At 40.6% G+C, this 20,126-nt stretch overlaps 1 protein-coding gene across 9 annotated transcripts; it reads left to right on the plus strand.

Moving 5' to 3' along the window:
- The first annotated feature begins 881 nt into the window (after positions 1-881).
- On the plus strand, positions 882-18,704 carry LOC123365023 (gastrokine-1-like). 9 transcript variants are annotated; one of them, XM_045007619.1, is made up of 7 exons: positions 4,158-4,239; positions 5,480-5,580; positions 12,451-12,504; positions 13,816-13,953; positions 14,205-14,315; positions 16,625-16,766; positions 18,480-18,704. In XM_045007619.1, the coding sequence occupies exons 3-7, from the start codon at positions 12,454-12,456 to the stop codon at positions 18,572-18,574; spliced, it is 537 nt and encodes a 178-aa protein (XP_044863554.1). In that variant the 5' UTR covers positions 4,158-4,239; positions 5,480-5,580; positions 12,451-12,453; the 3' UTR covers positions 18,575-18,704. The 9 variants fall into 9 exon arrangements, with proteins under 9 accessions (XP_044863558.1, XP_044863559.1, XP_044863560.1 ...); XM_045007623.1 differs by lacking the exons at positions 4,158-4,239; positions 5,480-5,580 and adding an exon at positions 882-922; XM_045007624.1 differs by lacking the exons at positions 4,158-4,239; positions 5,480-5,580 and adding an exon at positions 1,373-1,401.
- Positions 18,705-20,126: the final 1,422 nt, after the last annotated feature.

A 20,126-nucleotide genomic window follows, 5' to 3' on the forward strand; every position in this document is an offset into this window, starting at 1 on the left:
GTGGCTATTTAAGCATCAATAAACTTATTATTGAAATAATAATTATTGAAATCTAGATGCATTATATATATATATATTAGAACTGTTGATTAATCGCAGTTAACTCACACGATTAACTCAAAAAAATTAACTTTGATTAAAAAAATTAATCATGATTAATTGCACTGTTGATCAATAGAATAACAATTGAAATTTATTAAATATTTTTGGATGTTTTTCTACATTTTCAAATATATTGATTTCTATTACAACACAGAATACAAAGTGTAAAGTGCTCACTTTGTATTATTTTTTATTACAGATATTTGCACTGTAAAAATTATAAACAAAAGAAATAATATTTTTCAATTCACCTCATACAAGCACTATGGTGCAATCTCTTTATCGTGAAAGCATAACTTACAAATGTAGATTTTTTTTTGTTACATAACTGCACTCAAAACCTAAACAATGTAAAACTTTAGAGCAGGCCTGCACAACTGGTAAAGCGGCGAGGGTCATATTACTCCAAAGAAAACAGTGAGGGCCGAACCCCCCCGGTCCCACCGACACCCCCCCCAACGCCGCCAAGGCCCCCCGAAACACAACACCCACCCCCAGCGCTGCCTAGCCCCCCTGAAATATTCCCCCGTCCCCCAGCACCGCCCGCCCCACGGAAACAAACCCTCCTTTCCCAGCGCTGCCCCACCGAAACAGCAGTATTGAACCTTGGTAATATGTTATAGCGGGCCTCTAAGGTAGTATAATTAAGGTAAAAGAAAAATGTCTTTTTGCTAGAAGTAGAATAAGATCTTCCCCCCACTTTAATCAATTGCCCTGCTGAATGAATGAGATGTGACTGAGGAAGGCGTGGAAGGCAGCACCTCCAGACAGCTGCAACCCTTGGAGAGGGGATGGGAGCCAGACCAGATCAGTAGAACAGGTCAGCCACTGACTCCTCGCTCACCTCCTCACACCCCACCCCCCCGGCTCACCTACTCACCCCCCGTCACTGCTCGCCCACCCGCTCACCTCCTCAACCCCTCCTCCCCTGCCCCCCCGCCACTGCCCACCCGCTCATCTCCTCAGCCCCCCACCACCTCCCCCGACTTGCCTCCTCACCCCCCGCCACTGCCCACCTGCCTCTTCAGCCCCCCTCTCTCACCCGCCGCTTGTCTACTCACCCCCCACGGGCCACACAGTGAACCCACACAGACCGCACGCGGCCCCCGGGCCGCATGTTGTGCAGGCCTGCTTTAGAGCCTACAAGTACACTCAGTCCTACTTCTTGTTCAGCCAATTGCTAAGACAAACAAGTTTGTTTACATTTACAAGAGATGCTGGTGACTGCTTCTTATTTACAATGTCATCTGAAAGTGAGAACAGGCATTCACATGGCACTTTTGTAGCCGGCATTGCAAGGTATTTGCGTGCCAGATATGCTAAACATTTGTATGCCCCTTCATGATTCAGCCACCATTCCAGAGGACATGCTTCCATGCTGATGATGCTTGTTAAAAAAATAATTGCGTTAATTAAATTTGTGACTGAACTCCTTGGGGGAGAATTATATGTCTCTTGTTCTGTTTTACCTGCATTCTGCATATATTTCATTTTATATCAGTCTCGGATGATGACCCAGCACATGTTTGTTTTAAGAACACTTTCACAGCAGATTTGACAAAATACAAAGAAGGTACCAATGTGAGATTTCTAAGGATAGATATCATAATTGTACTTGTATCATAATTGTACTTGAGCCAGTAGAAATGTGGACAGTTGGCTTAAAGCAGACTGAAAAGAGAATAATTTCCACTGAAAGTAAGAAGAGGAGGAAATCAAACCAGAGATTCCAATGTGACTGTTTTAGTAGCTCAAAAGAGACTTCAGGAGCTGTGAATTTAATAAAATTATACTTTTTCAAGAATGCATATAGATATTTACCTTTTTAATTTAACAAAAGAACTCATAATTTCAAATCAGCAGAAAAAAATGACCCTCCTCAGCAAAGCATGGGCTTGTTTTTTGCTAAAGGAAAATTTCCATTATCTGTAATGCTTTTATTCTCTGTACTTTTATTCCCACTAGCAGGGCTAATTTAGTGTTGCCAACTCTCACTATTTTATCATGACTCTCATGATATTTAGTAAAAAGAACAGGAGTACTTGTGGCACCCTAGAGACTAACAAATTTATCTGAGCATAAGCTTTTATGTTTTATTTGGTGTATTTCTTAAACCTCAGCTTGTGGAGTTATGTGAATGTGTGAGAATCTCAGTTTTTATTTTTAAAAAAGTTTCTAGATGTTGTCACAGAGAAAAAATTAATAATGTGCCCTAAAGGCCCAAAAGCCAGATGATAAATAAAAAGACCCCTAAATATATTATTTAAAAAAAAAAGACTTGCGATGTCCTGAGTTCTGGAGTTTGACTTGTGATTTTTGAACATTTGGGATTGACAATACTGTTGTATCTTTGACACACACACTTGAGCATATCTGACATTCTTCCTAGCAGAGAAAAATGTTCCATCTGCAGCGCAAACTAATCTATGAGAGAGAATTGTGACAGTGGATTCTGACTTCTACCATGTGATAGGAGTTAAAAGTACAGCTGGATGAAATGTTATGAACCAATTTTTTTTCTTTTTTTTTTGGTGAGAAATGCTGATTTGGTCCATCAAAACATTCTGCAAATTCATGTTGAATTCACCAAACTGTTTTGGTCAAGAAAACTGAACCACCCCAAAAGTCTGAAAAATTTTCAAAACCAAATATTTCAACTTTTTGATTCAAAATGACTTTTTGTTTTGAATTTTACTTCAATTTTATTATTTTTTAAAAAGGTAAAAAAACCCACAACTATTTAAATGAAAATATAAAGTTTAATTTGATCTGAAACAAAACATTTAAATCTTTTTTGGTGTTCCCTGAAAAATGCAAAAGAATTTTCAATTAGAATCAACCTGAAACAATTTTTTTTTGTATTTTTTGGGTTGGCAACTGTACCAAAAAAATCAGCTATTCTCACAGCTCTTGTTACAACCTTCCATAACCCTGAGCCTTGTCAGGAAACAGGACCATAAAATAAAGATTAAGGGTAAATTTTTCAAAAAACACTCGTGATTGCAGAGCCTATGTTCTGTTGACTTTCAGTAGGACTTATGCTTCTAAATCACTTTTGGGTCAGATTTTTCAAAGATATTTAGTCACCAAAAGACATCTAACTCCCATTGGAAAGGAAACATATAGCATATTGTATTTTTGCAGGTCAACATCCATATCTCTGAATTGACCAGCAAATGGGCATAGGGCCAATATGAATAAGGACACAACTAGAAATATCACTAATAGCCAGTCAGATACTCATTCCAGACAGCAAAATGTCAACTCTGTGATACTGTTGACTTCCCTGGTTAAATGAGTATCCCTTAGCTATCTATAAAAGAGGTATAGTATCTACCTCACAGGGTAATCAGAAAAGAAGAGCAAGATGATGGCAACAGACTGTAAATACTGGACCCTTAGACTGAGGTGATTGCCTTCCTCAGAGAGTGTGGAAGCTCAGATGTCAGGACATTTTGATCAATAGGGCCTTTATGTTTCTCTCTCTGTCACTGGGTGGGACCCATGTCCCTCTCTTCAGTGGAAGGTTTTCCCTCCATTTTCTATCCTAGCCCATGTTCTTTGTTGGTTCAATAGGAATCTCTTCCTTTTGCTCAGCCTCCAGAAAAGGTTCATCTCCCACTCATCAGTGTCAGATTTTCCCTCCATTTTCTTGCCCTAGCTCAAACTCTCTATTGGATCAAGGAGAGTTTCTATGTTTCTGTCAGCCACTTGGTGAGGTTTGTGTCATGCTCCGCAGTCTCAGGTTTTCCCTCCATTTTCCCACTCTAGCTCACATTCTATGTTGTTTAATAGAAATTTCTGTGGTATGCTCATGACTGAGTGAGGGTGAGGCTCCTCTCTTCTCTCATGCTGCACAAGAGCAGTTTCCTCTCCCTTTTCCTGCCATGGCTCAGGGAGAAAGACTCTCTATTTGTTCAAAAGGAGCTTTGTTTTTCTCTCAGGACATGGGTTGGGATTCTTCTTCCCCTCAGTGTTTTCCCGCCTTTTTTCTGTCACAGCTCAGGCGCTCTATTGGTTAATAGAATATTCTGCTTGTCTCTACGGCTACCAGGTGGGGTTCATCTCTTCCCGTTCCCACTTCTCAGCCACTTCACAGGCTGTTTTCTAACTACCTCTGCACTATAATTCATACAAGTATGTACATCCTTCCTAGCACAAATAACATTGCTACTTTGGGGAATGCAGCCCCATTTATTGTATGCACAATGCATCCCAAAAGCACCAATGGGAGATTTTTCAATGAGGGAAAGCAATGTAAAACCTCTTTTGATTGTGTAGCTGAATACTTGCTATGCTCACTAAAGCTAGGTAAATGGTTAGGCCATAAAATTTCCTTCAGTCTATGTTTGCAGCAAGTTTGCAGATGACACTAAACTGGGATGAGTGGTTGATACGCTGGAGGGTAGGGATAGGATACAGAGGGACATAGACAAATTAGAGGATTGGGCCAAAAGAAATATGATGAGGTTCAACAAGGACAAGTGCAGAGTCCTGCACTTAGGACGGAAGAATCCCATGCACTGCTACAGACTAGGGACCGAATGGCTGGGCAGCAGTTCTGCAGAAAGGGACCTAGGGATTATGGTGGACAAAAAGCTGAATATGAGTCAACAGTGTGCCCTTGTTGCCAAGAAGGCTAATGGCATTTTGGGTTGTATAAGTAGGGGCATTTCCAGCAGATCGAGGGACGTGATCATTCCCCTCTATTCAGCACTGGTGAGGCCTCATTTGGAGTACTGTGTCCAGTTTTGGGCCCCACACTACAAGAAGGATGTGAATAAATTGGAGAGAGTCCAGCGGAGGGCAACAAAAATGATTAGGGGGCTGGAGCACATGACTTATGAGGAGAGGCTGAGGGAACTGAGATTGTTTAGCCTGCAGAAGAGAAGAATGAGGGGGGATTTGATAGCTGCTTTCAATTACCTGAAAGGGGGTTCCAAAGAGGATGGATCTAGACTGTTCTCAGTGGTAGAAGATGACAGGACAAGGAGTAATGGTCTCAAGTTGCAGAGGGGGAGGTTTAGGTTGGACATTAGGAAAAACTTTTTCACTAGTAGGGTGGTGAAGAACTGGAATGGGTTACCTAGGGAGGTGGTGGAATCTCCTTTCTTAGAGGTTTTTAAGGTCAGGCTTGACAAAGCCCTGGCTAGGATGATTTAGTTGGGTTTGGTCCTGCTTTGAACAGCGGGTTGGACTAGATGACCTCCTGAGGTCCCTTCCAACCCTGAGATTCTATGATTCTATGTGCAAGGCTTCCACTAATGTCAATCCTTATGTAGAATGAAAGCAGCATAAACTAAAGATGGCAGGTTTGAATGTCACTTAGCAAATCTGAACTTTCAGGTGATTATTTGCATTTTCCTTTTTGCATCAGCTGCTCTTGGTCAAGGTCAGAGGACAGCAAACGTTTCCATTCAATGGCTGCAAAATCTGTCACTACTATTCTACTGTGTTATTGTGCTCAAAGTCAGACAGGTAACATCATTGCAGAGAAGAGAGGAGGAGAGAATGGAGCTTGACTAAGGTTTTGGAATGGAAAAAAATGTTCTGTAAATGTTTTGTAAAAATAGGAAAAAAAAGTTGCAGGAAATTGCCTCTCTCCTAGTTACTTTCATGGGTCCAATTCCTGTTGTAGCTTATACCAGTGAAACTGCAATGACTTCAATATCATTGCAGCCGGTGGATTTAATACAAATTACATTGATGTAACCAAGACCAGAAGCTGTTTCATTATTTTAATCCCAGCACCTGATGTCAATCATTTAAATAAAAGAGATGTGGATTTTTGAAAAAGATAAATTTATAAAAGTGTAGTTAGAGTGTTTTTCTAATCTGCAAAAGTCTTTCATTTCAACCATGCAGAAGCAGGCTAATAACACCTGAAAAAACAGATCAAACAAACTCAGATGAAAAAAAATTGATTCAGAAATCTCTCCATGTGAATCAACATTTCTTGAGATGCTTCTGATAAGTATTGACTTCACCCACAAGAGATAAGAGGGATAGGGCTATATAGCTATATGCCACCACCTAAAAGACTAACAAAATGTGCCACTCTGACCTTTGCATGCAGTTATTACGCCTCTGCTGAACTTTCCACCTAAAGCAAATAATGTGTAGCTGACAAAATGTATTTCTCAGTTCAGTACTTGGGGACGAATTCTCTGGTAAGCTCTGAGGAATTGAAGTGCAGCACAGTGGGAGACGGGGGGCCCAAAGGATCAGGCTGTGAATCCCTGATGCTGGGGCCTGTTCTATACTGCCTTCCAACTCACTGCCCTAAAATATTTTGGCACCTATCCTACCATCTGCTGAAGTGCAGGAGTTCTGTAGCCATGTTCTCTCTGGCTGTCATGCTCCTTCTGCCAGGGCCAGTGTGGGGATGAATAACAGAGCTGGGGGGGAAATGTTGGGTTTTTTTCCTCCCACACCCAGAAAATTTGACTTTTAGACAAAAATTTAAATCAGAAATATTTTGATTTGGAAATACAGCCATACTGCTTTGTGCTCCCATTCTCCTTTATGCGGTAGGCTCCCTTTCCCCACGATGGATCACGGGCAAGTAGGAATAGAGAGGTTATGTATTACCTCTGTATTTGGCACTGGTGTGCAGGGCCGTCCTTAGGATTTATGGTGCGCTAGGCAGGATTATTAAACTGGTGCCCCTGTGCATGTCTTGCTCTTAGCAACACAAACATAAGCTTACACTGTTGGAAAACTTGCCACATGCATGTTATTAAAACCAGTTTAACTTAATGAAGGACACTGTAATGCTGATGGACTAGCACTAAAGAAGTAGCACTATAGAAAAAATTCTGATTTGACAGAATGATGCAAATAATATACTTTTTTAAATTTGTCAACATTTTATTGGAAATTTCTATGAAGAGGTATTGAAACAAGGATTAGTTTTTAATTAAAAGCAATCTTTCTGGCTTTTTTGGCTGCAAAATCAGTAATAATGTCATTGTATGACAAAGACAAAGTGATGTCTTGTTTGATTGCAAGAATAGCAAGACCAGTCAAGTGTTCCTGACTTCTTGTAGAGCGGAGATAGTTTTTAATGAGCTTTAGTTTTGAGAAACTCCGTTCTCCTGGTGCTACTGTTACAGGAATTGTCAGTAGAATACGAGTGGCAATGTACACATTAGGATATATGTCAACAAGTTTGCTGGTATGAATAAACTGTACAATGTCCATTATCGATTTTGCATGTGGCAACATTGATGACAGTGTCCTCAATTCTTCATACAGTTCAAGTCCATTTAAATCAAAATGATCACCGTGCTTCAGGAGGCTCTCTAGGTCAGGGGTCCACAACGCAGTGCCTGCGGGTGCCATGGCGCCCACAGGGGCCTTTCAATGCACCTGCGTACTGGCTGGCGGACGAGCATCTGCCGAAATGCCGCCAAAATTCGGCGGCATTTCGGCGGCAACTCCTCTGGATGATGCTGCTTGCCGCTGATAAGCAGTGTCATCCAGAGGCGTCGCCACTGAAATGCCGCCGAAATTTGGCGGGTGCTCGTCCACTGCCACGGTCCTTCGTCTGGCGACCACTGCTCTAGGTTCTTGCACTTTGTCATTAGTTGCTCTTGTTTTTCTATTTCGTTGAATTTAGTCCCGCTCAGCCCATGTACCAGCTGAGTGAATGGAACCCCAGGCCGACAGTGGGTTGAGTGGCTCAGCCAGGGTATCAGCCCCCGGCCTGCTCAGCCCGCTGCCAGCCTGGGGTCCCCAGGCCAGCAGTGGGTGCTGAGTGGGGCTGGCGGCCGGGACCCTGAGTGGCAATGGGGCAGCAGCCAGAACCCCAGAGCAGCGTGCCATCGAAAATCAGCTCACGTGCCACCTTTGGCACGTGTGCCATAGGTTGCCGACCCCTGCTCTATACATTAGTAAGGAGATGAGCATATTACAGTTGTTGGAGGGTCTATTTAGCAGTAACAGGGCTATAGGAAAGTCAGTCAACATTTTTTGTTTCTCTGATGAAAATTGGCCCACTCCCTTCCCCATACCAAACTTGTCACAAATAATTGCCAACAACTTAATTTTCTGTTTTTGGCTAAGATATTGATTTTTTAAAAAAAAATATTGAAATTGAATTCAGGATTGTTAGCAAGCTCTTTTGGCAAACAAAGTTGTTAAATGACAATCTAAATGGCAACTCAGTACTGCTTTCATGCTTGGCTCACCCCCAAGCCTACTGGTCCAACAGCTGCAGTAGAGGAGGAGATAGATGGAAAACTGCAGGACCTTGGGGTGCAGAGTGGCAACAGCAGCAGCAAACCCTCATCTCCGATCACACGTCAATGGGCACCACCACCAGCCCAATGACCATGGTGAAGTTAGCACAGCATCTGATCTCAGGGATGGGGCACCCATGGAGCCACAGCAGTTCATCCTGCCCTGTGCAGCTCCCCCCGGATGAGATGGATCACTGCCAGCCCAGGGGAGCGATGTGCTCCCCAGCTAGGGTGACCAGATCCAGATGTCCTAATTTTATAGGGCCAGTCCCAATATTTGGGGCTTTTTCTTATATAGGCACCAATTACCCCCACCTAGGGTGACCAGACAGCAAATGTGAAAAATCGGGACGGGGGTGGGGGGAATAGGAGTCTATATAAGAAAAAGACCCAAAAATCGGGACTGTCCCTATAAAATCGGGACATCTGGTCACCCTACAGGTGAGTTCCTTCCCAGAGACCCTAGCAGCCCATCCCCTCCCTCAGACTGTGCTGCATTCGGCTCTCTCTAGGACTCAGCAGCCCTGCTCTTACATGCTCCACTGCTTCCCGTCTGTCCGGGCTCACAGCAGAGCGGTGCCCCCAGACCTAGTGGTGCCCTAGGCGGCTGCCTGTTCTGCCTATGGCTAATGACGGCCCTGCTGGTGTGTGACTGCTATTCAGAGCCATCCCTAGGGTATATAGCGAATCGGGGCGACCACTCTGGGCCCCGTGCTTTGGGGAGCCGGCGTGGTCAGTCCCAGAAGTGACAGGTTAGTCCCGGAAGATTTGTCACTTCTGCTCTGGGCCCTGCCACCCCCGTAGGGGACGGCCCTGCTGCTACTAGAATACTGCGTCCAGTTCTGGTGTCCACAATTCAAGGATTTTGAGAAATTGAAATGGATTCAGAGAAGAGCCATAAGAATGATTAAAAGATTGAAAAACATACCTTATAGAGAGAGACTCAGGGAGCTCAATCTATTTAGCTCCTCACAGAGAGGGCTGACTTGATCATAATCTCTAAATACCTACATGGGGACCAGAAATTTGGTAACAGAGGGCTTTTCAATCTAGCTAACAAAGGTTTAACAAGATCCAATGGCTGGAAGTTGAAGCTGGACAGGTTTAGACTAGAAATAAGGTGCACATTTTTAACAGAGAGGGTAATTAACCATTGGAGGAACTTACCAAGGGCTTTGGTGAATTCTCCATCAATCTTTTAAAATCACGATTGGATGTTTTTTTTCTAAAAGATATTCTCTAGTTCAAACAGGAATTAATCCAGGGAATTCCTATTGCCTGTGTTATATAAGAGGCCATACTAGGTACCTTCTGCACACCATAAGAGAACATTTTTGGCAAAGCATTAAAGCCCATGCTATAGGGAACAGCCCTGCATTGGTCATGGAACAGGACATGGTGCAGCGGAGTATTTTCCATCTCTGATTTCTGTGAATCTAATTAGTTTCCAAAGCTTGTCACAGACTCCAGAGGCCCAGCAATGCAAGTTTGACAGATAGACTATAATGAGCAACCTACAGTCTAAAGGGGATTGGAGATTCACATTTCTAAGAGGCACATGTTGTCTGTGGCAGTTGAAATAATTATGGTTGTTGAAGCATTCGTAGTCACAGCACCACAGGGATTAGATGCATCCCGTTGCTTTGTTCAGTTCCTGCATACCCTTCTCATAGGAACCAGTAAACATTAAAATTAATGTTTGGTGGAAAATTAGAGGATTTGGAGACTGGGCCTGGGCTGGGAGGAAGAGCCAAGTTTGGTGGATCTGCCAAGGCTCTAACCCAGTTGGTTCCCAAACTTTAACAACCTGTGAACCCCTTTCACTAAAATGTCAAGTCTCGCAAACCCCCTCCTAAAAATGAGTATTTCCAGGGATTTTCTCCTTTACCTGAGTATAAATTATAAAAACAGTGATCTTGGAAATATACATTTTTTATGACAAGCTTATTACACACTATTTATTAATTAGTATTTATCATTACAGTATTTTGATTACATTATGAAAACGGCAACACTCTTCCAAGATCTCACTTTCGTAGCTTGTATCACTTTGAATAAGCCTGTTATAAGACAAGGCTCTTATGTTTCATTAAGGAATATCAGATGTGAAACAGCATGAAGGATTTAAGAAGCCAACTCAAAGAGTTCCTCCTACACAAGCATTCAGGTCTTGAGCAGTCCAGGCAAACAACGCACGTTACAACAAAGCTTAAACTTTTTCTTCATAATAATTTAAAAAACAATACTAGCTGCCTATTTAATTTTAAAAACAGCAAAAAATGTCCACCTCCCTTTCCATTTCTTATAAGGAGTCTTGAAGTTTAAATCTCCTCAGATATGTTTGCTTTCATCTGCTTAGCTCTTGGAAGTCCAAGGGTTCCGGGCTGCTGACCCCATGCTACCCGGAGTCCCTAGGGACAGCTCTGTCTGCCATTAGGAATTTTTTCCCAAGAACCCCCTGTAACATTTGCTAACCCCCAGGGGTTCACGAACCCCAGTTTGGGAACCACTGGACTCTAACCCTTGGTAGGACTGCCAGTTCCTGGGCAGTAGTAACCAGCGATACTCCCGGGCCACATTTCACCCCAGGATTCTGGTCTTGGGGGTTAAGGGAAAGATAACATGGTCTTAGGACATATTATTTTTTCTCCTTATGCTCTATAAAGCTGGAAGGAGGACGCTGTGGTCTCCCCAGCATTGTCCCTGTTCCATCTATTCCTGCGCCCAGCATGCCTTGGACCTACTATTTCCCTCAGGGCAGACTCCGAACACATGGGGATCGCCCTTCACATAGCCATAAAGGCAGCTAACTCTCCCTTTTCATGTGGCAAGGGCTATACCCATAGGGGTTCCTGGCACAAACGGATGACATCATACTTTATCAATACTATGAGTTATAGAGAGAAAAATGTTTGATGGGCTGCGGCATTTGGCATGTAGGCACTATTTTGCACCAGGAATCTTGTTTGACTTTAGGGATTGAAAGTCTGATCTCGATTAAGTATCACTGACCCTTATCTGCTGCAGGTGACTGAATCTATCAGGCCAGTTTCAAACTCCTTTGTTTGTATAGTAATTGCGTCAGGAGATAATGGGCAATGTCACATATCAATGGCTACATGCTAGTATGATATGTTTACTTTCCACACCTAATTTTGGGGGCCCTTGATGTATATAAAGTGGAATGGTTTGTATCACTTCCTCAAGCAGATCTTTCACCTCCTCTGCTGTCAAAATGAAGCTCTCTGTGAGTATATTTACCATTTACTTCCTACAAAATAATATAGCATTGACACTCTAGCTGGTCCAAAAAGGGTAGTCTTTACACACGCAGAAATACCAGACATTTCAATGGGAGCTGCATTGGTGCAAGGGCTGTAGGGTCACTAGTGATTTCACTGCATCAGGAAATGCAACTTATCAGACCATATTAAGCTGAATAAGATTTAGATGCATATTGTATTGTATGCAGAGGGCATTGGGTATGGTCCAATGCCGATTGATGTCAATGGAGTTATAGCATCAGAAAACCGGTATAACACAGTGATGGATCAAGCCCACTTTTTGTAACTTTTAAATAGTATGAGCATAATCCTGCTTTCCTTACTCAAGCAAAAAAGTCTTTCCCAAGCTAATATGATAAGCGAGGACTGAAGAATCTTTAAATAATCTTAAATAGCTGATATGTAAAAAATTAAAGCAATGGAGCTGAATCTGATCTCACACTAGTGTCAACAAAGACATAAATCCACTGAAGTAATATGCATCCAGTGTGAGAGTGAAAGCAGTCCAGATATGTTACTTTATATCACTTTGGAGGAAAGGTGTGTGTCAAGGTTCTTTTTACTATATGGGGGGAGGGATAGCTCAGTGGTTTGAGCATTGGCCTGCTAAACCCAGGGTGTTGTGAGTTCAATCCTTGAGGAGGCCACTTAGGGATCTGGGGCAAAAACTGGTCCTGCTAGTGAAGGCAGGGGGCTGGACTCAATGACCTTTCAAGGTCCCTTCCAGTTCTAGGAGATTGGTATATCTCCAATTATTACTTATTATTATATTTTTAGCCATATCAGCCTTTATACTGATATGCTTTCAATGTTTATTTCAGATTATGATTGCCGGTCTTCTTGGAGTCTTCCTAACTCCATCTCTTGCTACTGATGTGAGTATAAAGATCAAATATGTTACATAATATTCCTCCTGTCAATTTGTTTAATTTATGCTTCATGAATTTTCACATCTCTGAAAGATGTTTCTGAAGAAAAATCTAAACTGTCCTTAGCACATAAAAATGCAATATCACAAGACTGGGTTTGTGTTCTAAAGAAAATAATTATTCAGCTAACCTATTCAGAGAATGATTTTGCTATTAACTTTACTGCATGTCAGACTAAACATGAAAGAAAAAATTGTGTAATATCTATTGCAATGCATCAGTATTGTTCTGCCATTGTCAAACTGTTGTGGGTATTGATTGAGTTCCTAGTGGGAAAATGAATATTTGTTCCATCAGTGGAAAAAATTCCATTGAGATACCATTGTATGTATTATGAGCTTGATTCTCATTTATACTTACTCCTTGTTATGCTGCTCAGGTAGTATAAACAGTCCTTGCAAAGGGAATATATGTAATTTACACACAATTTAAGGTCCTTTCCTACTGTCAGACTGCTGTAAAAAGGCCTTAGCATAAATGAGAATCAGTCCGTAGGAAACTACTGAGTATATTAATAATGATGGAAATTTGATGACAAAGATACGTTAATATTTAGGAATGGGTCTGACTGCCCCATAACAATAGGTTAAAACAATGACAAATGTATGAAACCCAATGGTAACCTCACAAAAGTTTCTTCTCCATTGCAGAAACTTAATTCATTGTGCTATAAATGTGATTGAAAACAACAAACCCATCTCCAAACAGGCTTTTAAGCATGATTGTCCTGATTCATGACTGGGGCTTGTAGATGCTACAATAATTCAAACAAACAAATAGTTTTTATTATTATTATTATTATTTTATTATTAGTGGTGATGATGATGATGATTGAGTTCTCTCCCTGTTGAGCACCGTCAGTAGGATCTGGAAAAGTGAGGGTCTGTTCTGCATAGACAGATGACCCCTTACTTCCATGCAGGAAGGAAAAATCTGTTAGGGATGATTTGTGATTGAATGATATGGCTATCTTTTAACTGAAGCCAATTGGACAAATTCTTACTGGGTTCTCACTCAGGCAAAACTCCACCTCTAGATTTCTATCAATAGCATTTGCTGAAGAAGAGCTGCATAAGATAGAATAAGAGATTTCAGAGTTTGGCATGAAAACTTTAGTAGCCTCTGCGGGGCAAGGGGTGGCTTACTTCATTACATCACTATAACATAATTTTAAGAGCAATGATTTTCCAAAGCACTTTTGATGGAGAGAAACTCGAAAAACCTAAATGTTTGTCACTTTTTGTTTTTAAATCCAAGAATGTGAATGAAAACAATCAGGGAAACAAAGGTGGAAATTCACACCAGACTGTGAGCATCAACAATGATAAGCACGTGGCCAACATTGACACAAACAATGGCTGGAACTCATGGAATTCTGTTTGGGACTATGGCAATGTAAGTGGCAAACATGCATTTCTGAGAAACTTATGGAGTCACTGACTGTAGTAGTGCCTAAATGATTAGTCATAATGCATGGAAATTACTAATAATTTATTGTTTATAAAATTGGTCTAAATGTCGGGGGGGAGGGAGGAATCTGTATTAAATGTTATTTAGCTTCAAAATTAAACAAACCTGATTTGAGTCTCATTTATTGTGGAGCTGCTCAAACAAAACATCTAGCTCTTTGTAATTTTATTGTACAGGGCTTCATGGCAACCAGGGTATTTTCCAAGAAATCTTGCATCATTGCTAAAATGAACAAAAATATCATGCCTGATATTGCAGTCATTCCCAAACTGATTAGCGAAAGGAAGGTAAGATGGAAGGGAATGCTGGAACAATTGGTGGGAGTAAGGTTGCTTTTTTCTATGGGCTTGTCTACACCCCTACACATGCTCTCATTCACGACTAAAGTGGCTTTAGTTCACTGTTAATTCTTCACAAATTTGGGCCATTTTCTGAGATTGTCCACACTGGGGACACGGGGGTGTTAACACACTTTATTTTATGCACATTAACTTCACACCTTTAATGAATTCATTTTAACTTTCCTGAGTGTCCCCATGTAAACAAATCCTAGTAGCATAAAGCTACTTGTGCAAATGAATCATCTTAAGATGCTGGAGGTAGAGCTGTTGTAGGTAGGAAAATGTTCATCAAAACAGTTTTCTGTCAGAGATTCCTGTTTAGATTAAACTGAAAATTTGTACAATATCATATTGATTTTGACAAAATTTTATTCAGAAAAAATATGAAAAAACTTTAGAAGAGTCCTGTTTTGACATTTTTGTAACAAAAAGTTTTTTGAAGCTTTGTTTTTAAATATATATATAATATTTTCATTTTGATTCTGCTGATTTTATATATAAATATAATATATATAAAAAACCAGCAGGATCAGAATGAAAATGAAACATTTTGAATGTATTGAAATGAAACAATACAACTGAAAATATTTTTTCAAGAATTTCATTTCATGAAAAAATTCAAAATTTTAGTTTTTTATCCTAATTAGAATGAACAAAATATCAAATTTCAAAAATTTTCACATCAGATAAAATCCATGTTCTGAACAGCTGTAATTGGATGGGAACAAATGTCTCTGGCCAAATGTGGTTTTCTCCAAGGCTTTAGAGGTGGCCAATTTTTCAAAGGAACTCAAGGACATATTTTCAATGGCTCAGAACACACAATTGGGGCTAGACTTTCAAAAGAGCTCAGCCCCTTGCTACAATTCCACCATAAAACTAGAGGGATATTTCTCAGTCCTCTCTGCGAAATATGACATAACTCTGGGGCTCATCGAAATATTCCTGAAGGGCATACTTTCTCATTCTGGAGAAGACCAGATTGCACCAAGTTAGGGACAGATTTGAGGTGTTTTTAAAATTCCTTATTGGAAGATACCCCATCATAGTCCATCACAGCCTTCAGCACTGCTTCAAATAACCCAAGATGAACAATAGAGCTAGCTGGGAATTTTTCAACAGAATGATTTTCTAGAGAAAATGCAGTTGCTGCAAAATTGAAATTTTCTATGGGAAATTTTGTTTTTGATTAATTCATTTTTTATTGGGAAAATATAAACTAAATATTTTGTTTTGGATCAGTTTAACCCAAAATGCTTCATTTTGAGTCAGTTAAATTTTACATCTCCCATAATGCAACAGAGTTTTTCTTCTGACTGAGTGGCATTACATGTCATGGGAGTCACATCATTGCAGGTTCATCATGGGACATGTACTTGAGTCAGAGAGCCTGCCCACAGAGGAGAACAGGGACATCAGGCAACCTGAACTACAGCTCCCATGAGGCAATGAGCCAGAATAGGAAAGTACAGTTTAATGCTGAACTGACACAAAAGACAGCAGTTTGAGTCAGTTCAACAAACTGAAGAAAAACAATTTGATTCAAAAATATCAAAATGTTCCTTTTTGATCAAAAATGCAAAATGAAATTTTACATTCCCAAATCAAAAATTTTCTGGAATTTTATATTCCTTGACAAATTTCAGTATTTCAACTTTTTGTTCAAATTCATGATGAAAACAAATGTTAAAACATCAGGCTTTCTTGTGGGATGGAAATTCCAATTTTCACTTAGTTCTACCAAACAATATGCCGTTCTATCAATATATTCATTAGAGTTCTCAAGAACGGGTTGTAAACATTTCCAGCAAATGTGTTTAATACACATGTTCGTGCCTTCTCATTTGTTATGGTTATGAGAAAATAAATTAATAGATTCCCAACCCCTCACTTTTCCTATCTACAAGACCATGTATAGGATTGAGCATAGGATTAAGGGAATATTTTAGAGAGAAGGTCCAGGTAAAGTATAGATTACCTTTCTCTTTTCCCCAGTCAGCTTTATGGAGTTTCAATGCTCTTCTCATAATGCATGGTTGCATCTTCTGTCCCTACCTCACTTTGTCCCCCTGTGTGAGATCTGAGTTGAGGAGCTCATTCCCTGCTTGCTTCTGGTCTGTAGGGCCCTATTCAGCCTGGCACACACTGTGCACTGTGTCAGAAATGTCAGTACAGGAACATAAATTGTAATAAATGATTCTAGTCATTAGTTTTATTGAATTACATTGTTCTGAGTTTGCTTTCCGGATGTTTAGAAGACCGGAGCTCAAGGGCCTCCTCCGAAGGAACTGAGATTCATTGTCTCAAAGACCAGAGTCCCTGATCTGACCCCTTATGGAAAGAACATTGAAGCTTTGTGCAGAGGACTTCCTACCTACGTGGCTCATGAGGCTGAGAGTGAGTGCAAGTTAAAGTAACTATTCATGTAGCGAATTGAGTTGCATTTCCTGCATGGAATGAATGTTACTGTCCTAAGTAGAGATGGACCAGAACCAAGAACTTGGTGTGCTTCAGAAGGGTATTAGACTTTGGATCTGATTTTTTTTTTTTTGCAGTCAGTCTATACCTCTATAATGGTAAAAGCTCACATTCCAACACTCCCAAACATTGGGTTGTTCAAATTCTGGTACAGAATTTTGTACCTTGGATTTATCTCTAAGATAAAGAAGAGAGACAGTGTTGTTGGTGGCACCAGGCATGGCCCAGTGTTAACAGAGGGGTGGAAAATGACAGTGCCAATGAAGGCTCCCTGTATTAGGCCTCTGCTTGTCCGAACCGCTTCCATGTTTAGACTTTAATTAACTCCACAGGCTAGATGGAAAGAATGGAATGTGTGGCAACTAGTTATCAGTACCAGAAGGCAATTATACAGCCTGCTTGCACCTGGCTGAAGGGAGTGAAACAGAATGACCGGTCAAGAAAAAGTTACTAACGAGATAATATGTCTTTTGCCAAGTATGATTTAACCAGCGCAATATAATTGCTGCTTTATAATGTGCTTGCTGTATGGGAACTAGAAGGGAGGGAAGAAGAGGTGGGGGGAAGGAGGAGCTGGGCATTGGGGGTAATAGACATGCTTAGCTAAAATCATGTATAAAGAGAAAGAGCTGCTTGTATGAAGGGTGCTTGATCTGAGACCTGTCTGTGTGTCCGAGCACGTGCGCTTTGAGATCTCAAATAAACTTTTTTTTTGCTTCTCCACCCTGGTGTGTCTAATTGGAGCAAGGCACTCCGGGCAACGAACCACTGTTGCTGTCGCCTCAGGCCTTTGTGCCGGCAACAGTGTGGTTTAGTAGAGTAAACTCGGTGCTGGGATTCAAGAACTACTAGCTTCTAACCCATTCACTGCTGCTGACTCAGCCATGGAAAAACTGCTGAGGGCTCAATCCTACAGTGGGACTACTCATATGCCTAAAGTTAAACATGTTCTTAAGCGCTTTGCTGGATCAGGCCACATTTCTTAGCACCTTGCAGGTTCTTGATGGGAATAACAACTATTACTTAACTACCACACATGATTGCTGAGAGGATTAATTAGCTAGGGATCATTGAAGAATACGAATTAGCACAAAATTTTGGTCAGTCATTTTTGAGGCAAAAATCCAATTGGCTTTGTTGATTGTATTTTTTTATACTTTTATTTATACATTTGAAAAAATTTTATATTAAAAAGATTCTTTGACCAGAGTAATAGAAATATATTCTTTTATAATAAATATTGTTGAACTGTTACCAAAAATAGTAGAGGTCACAAACCATGCAGAGACAAATCATCCACTGTCTGAAGTGGCTGTTCTGTCTTGTCCTACTTGATTTCATTAAAATTTTTATTTGTTCTGCAGGAAAGAAGTTCCTTGTTACAGGAACTCAGTGTTATTCAAGGAATCAATCCTGTAGAACAGTGGGAATTTTCTGGGTCTGACTCTCCATTACCTTGCACATGTTACCACTCTGAGTGGGTAGCATTACTTTGTGATCACTTTGTGCAGGTGTTAGTGGCTATATGAGGTGCAGGGTTCTGTGTGTCTTGAACTGTAATGAATGCACAGATCTCCTAACATCCACATCAGGCATCACCTGACAATAACTGTTCTTTTTCTTTTCATTTAGAAGCGAAAGGAGCAAACTACGTCTCTCTAACCTGTGCTGATGCTAGCATCCTGTGGGTTATTAATATTCACTTCTGTGACATTTCATTCAAGTAGTAAATTCTTCACTGCTTGGAAATGGTCTGACAATGTGTCCACTGATCAGTTCTGTCATTATTCTTCCCGTGACACTCCATTTTCTAGATGTTTTGTCTTTGTCTTCCCTTTATGCTTCTTGTGTAGAAAAACCTAGGCTGTTACGATGTCTGTCAATTAAATACATTTAGCATTGGAATCAGTTGTGTCTTGTTTCTCATCTTTTATATTCTTAATCACACAAGTCAGGATGTGATCTCACATGCAAGTCAAGGCTGGACCTGGTCAATATGTGGGTGGGAGATATTCAAAGAAAACCCAACAAGCTTCAGGAAATGAGGTTACTGAAGCAGTAGGTGATGCACACCTTTGGGTCAGGACTGAACCAAATCTCAAGCATGGCATGAGGGAACCCTCTATCCTTCCCCCAAGGGGTACAACCATATCCCCATGCAAGAGTACAGACATGGGATCTCACTCCTCCTTCCTCCCCTGCATGGACATCTAAGGCTGGACTACAAACTGTTTCTAGAGAAGCTTTGATGAACTAGATGAATTACAAAATTTGGAGGAAGTTGGGGGGTTTTAGGCTTCTCAAGTTAAAGGGCTGTTGTCGACAATTAAACTCTTGAGCAGTGGAATTATTTTTAGTTGAAGCACATCATTTATCTTTCCCAAGCTTTAAAAATGTATCTGAAATATTAAGGAACTTCATTTCTTGCCCAGGATTAGAATATCATTATTTCGCATGATGAATGTGATATTGCTTATTCGGCCTAATGTAGTGTGTTGTACCTGAGATAGAGAAGAACAGTGGGCAGCCAGTTTAAAGCTGACAGAGAAGAGACATCGAAATAACTGATGTAGTGGCCCAACAGATGGATCAGTAGTTGTCAAGATAGGCACTCAAATGGCCATGTGCCCCTACCCAACCTTATATTTTCAGAAAGTAACCCTGGTATTGAATAAACCATGTTCTTGATATAGGCTTATTTCTTATTTAGCTTATTTTTTCTGTTTAATTTGGCATCACAAAGTGTAGATGCAATGTGACAAATTTAAAAAAATCAGGCCATGCAAGGAATGGTTGTACTTTGCTGCTTGTAAAAGCCTTGATAAATACATGAGAGACAAGGTGGGTGAGATAATGACTATTATTGGACCAACTTCCATTGATGAAAGAGGCAAGCTTATGAGCTATACAGAGCTCTTCAAGTCTAAAATACAGACATACCCCATTGACGTCCATAGTTCTTGAGGCAAGCTTTATACTATGATTCATACAGTACATGTATATAAAGGGCCTGTATGTGAAAGGAGGTTAGGGTACATTGAAGAATGGCTCTTTGATTCCGATAAGGAGAGTGGGTGTACTGAGGGCAGAATTAAGGTGTACAGAAAGCAAAGCCAAGATTGGCATGGAGGCTGTAAATGAAAAATTCCTGATTTGGGGTTTGAGGGTTTTTTTTAGGAGAAGGGCTTATAATTAAAATTTTTCATATAAATTTAAAGTCTGTGAAAGGGTCCAGATTGACAGTCCAGAAGAGTGAACTCTTCTATCCACGATTCACAC

The sequence above is a fragment of the Mauremys mutica genome, chromosome 2 (assembly GCF_020497125.1).
Source record: "Mauremys mutica isolate MM-2020 ecotype Southern chromosome 2, ASM2049712v1, whole genome shotgun sequence".
NCBI lineage: Eukaryota > Metazoa > Chordata > Testudines > Geoemydidae > Mauremys > Mauremys mutica.

Excerpts from the sequence above, each read along its gene's own strand:
- LOC123365023 (XM_045007623.1), top strand. The coding sequence starts at position 12,454 with ATGATTGCCGGTCTTCTTGGAGTCTTCCTAACTCCATCTCTTGCTACT. Across the intron at positions 14,316-16,624 it reads AACTGATTAGCGAAAGGAAG|AAGACCGGAGCTCAAGGGCC; the intron begins GTAAGATGGAAG and ends CCGGATGTTTAG. Across the intron at positions 16,767-18,479 it reads CGTGGCTCATGAGGCTGAGA|AAGCGAAAGGAGCAAACTAC; the intron begins GTGAGTGCAAGT and ends CTTTTCATTTAG.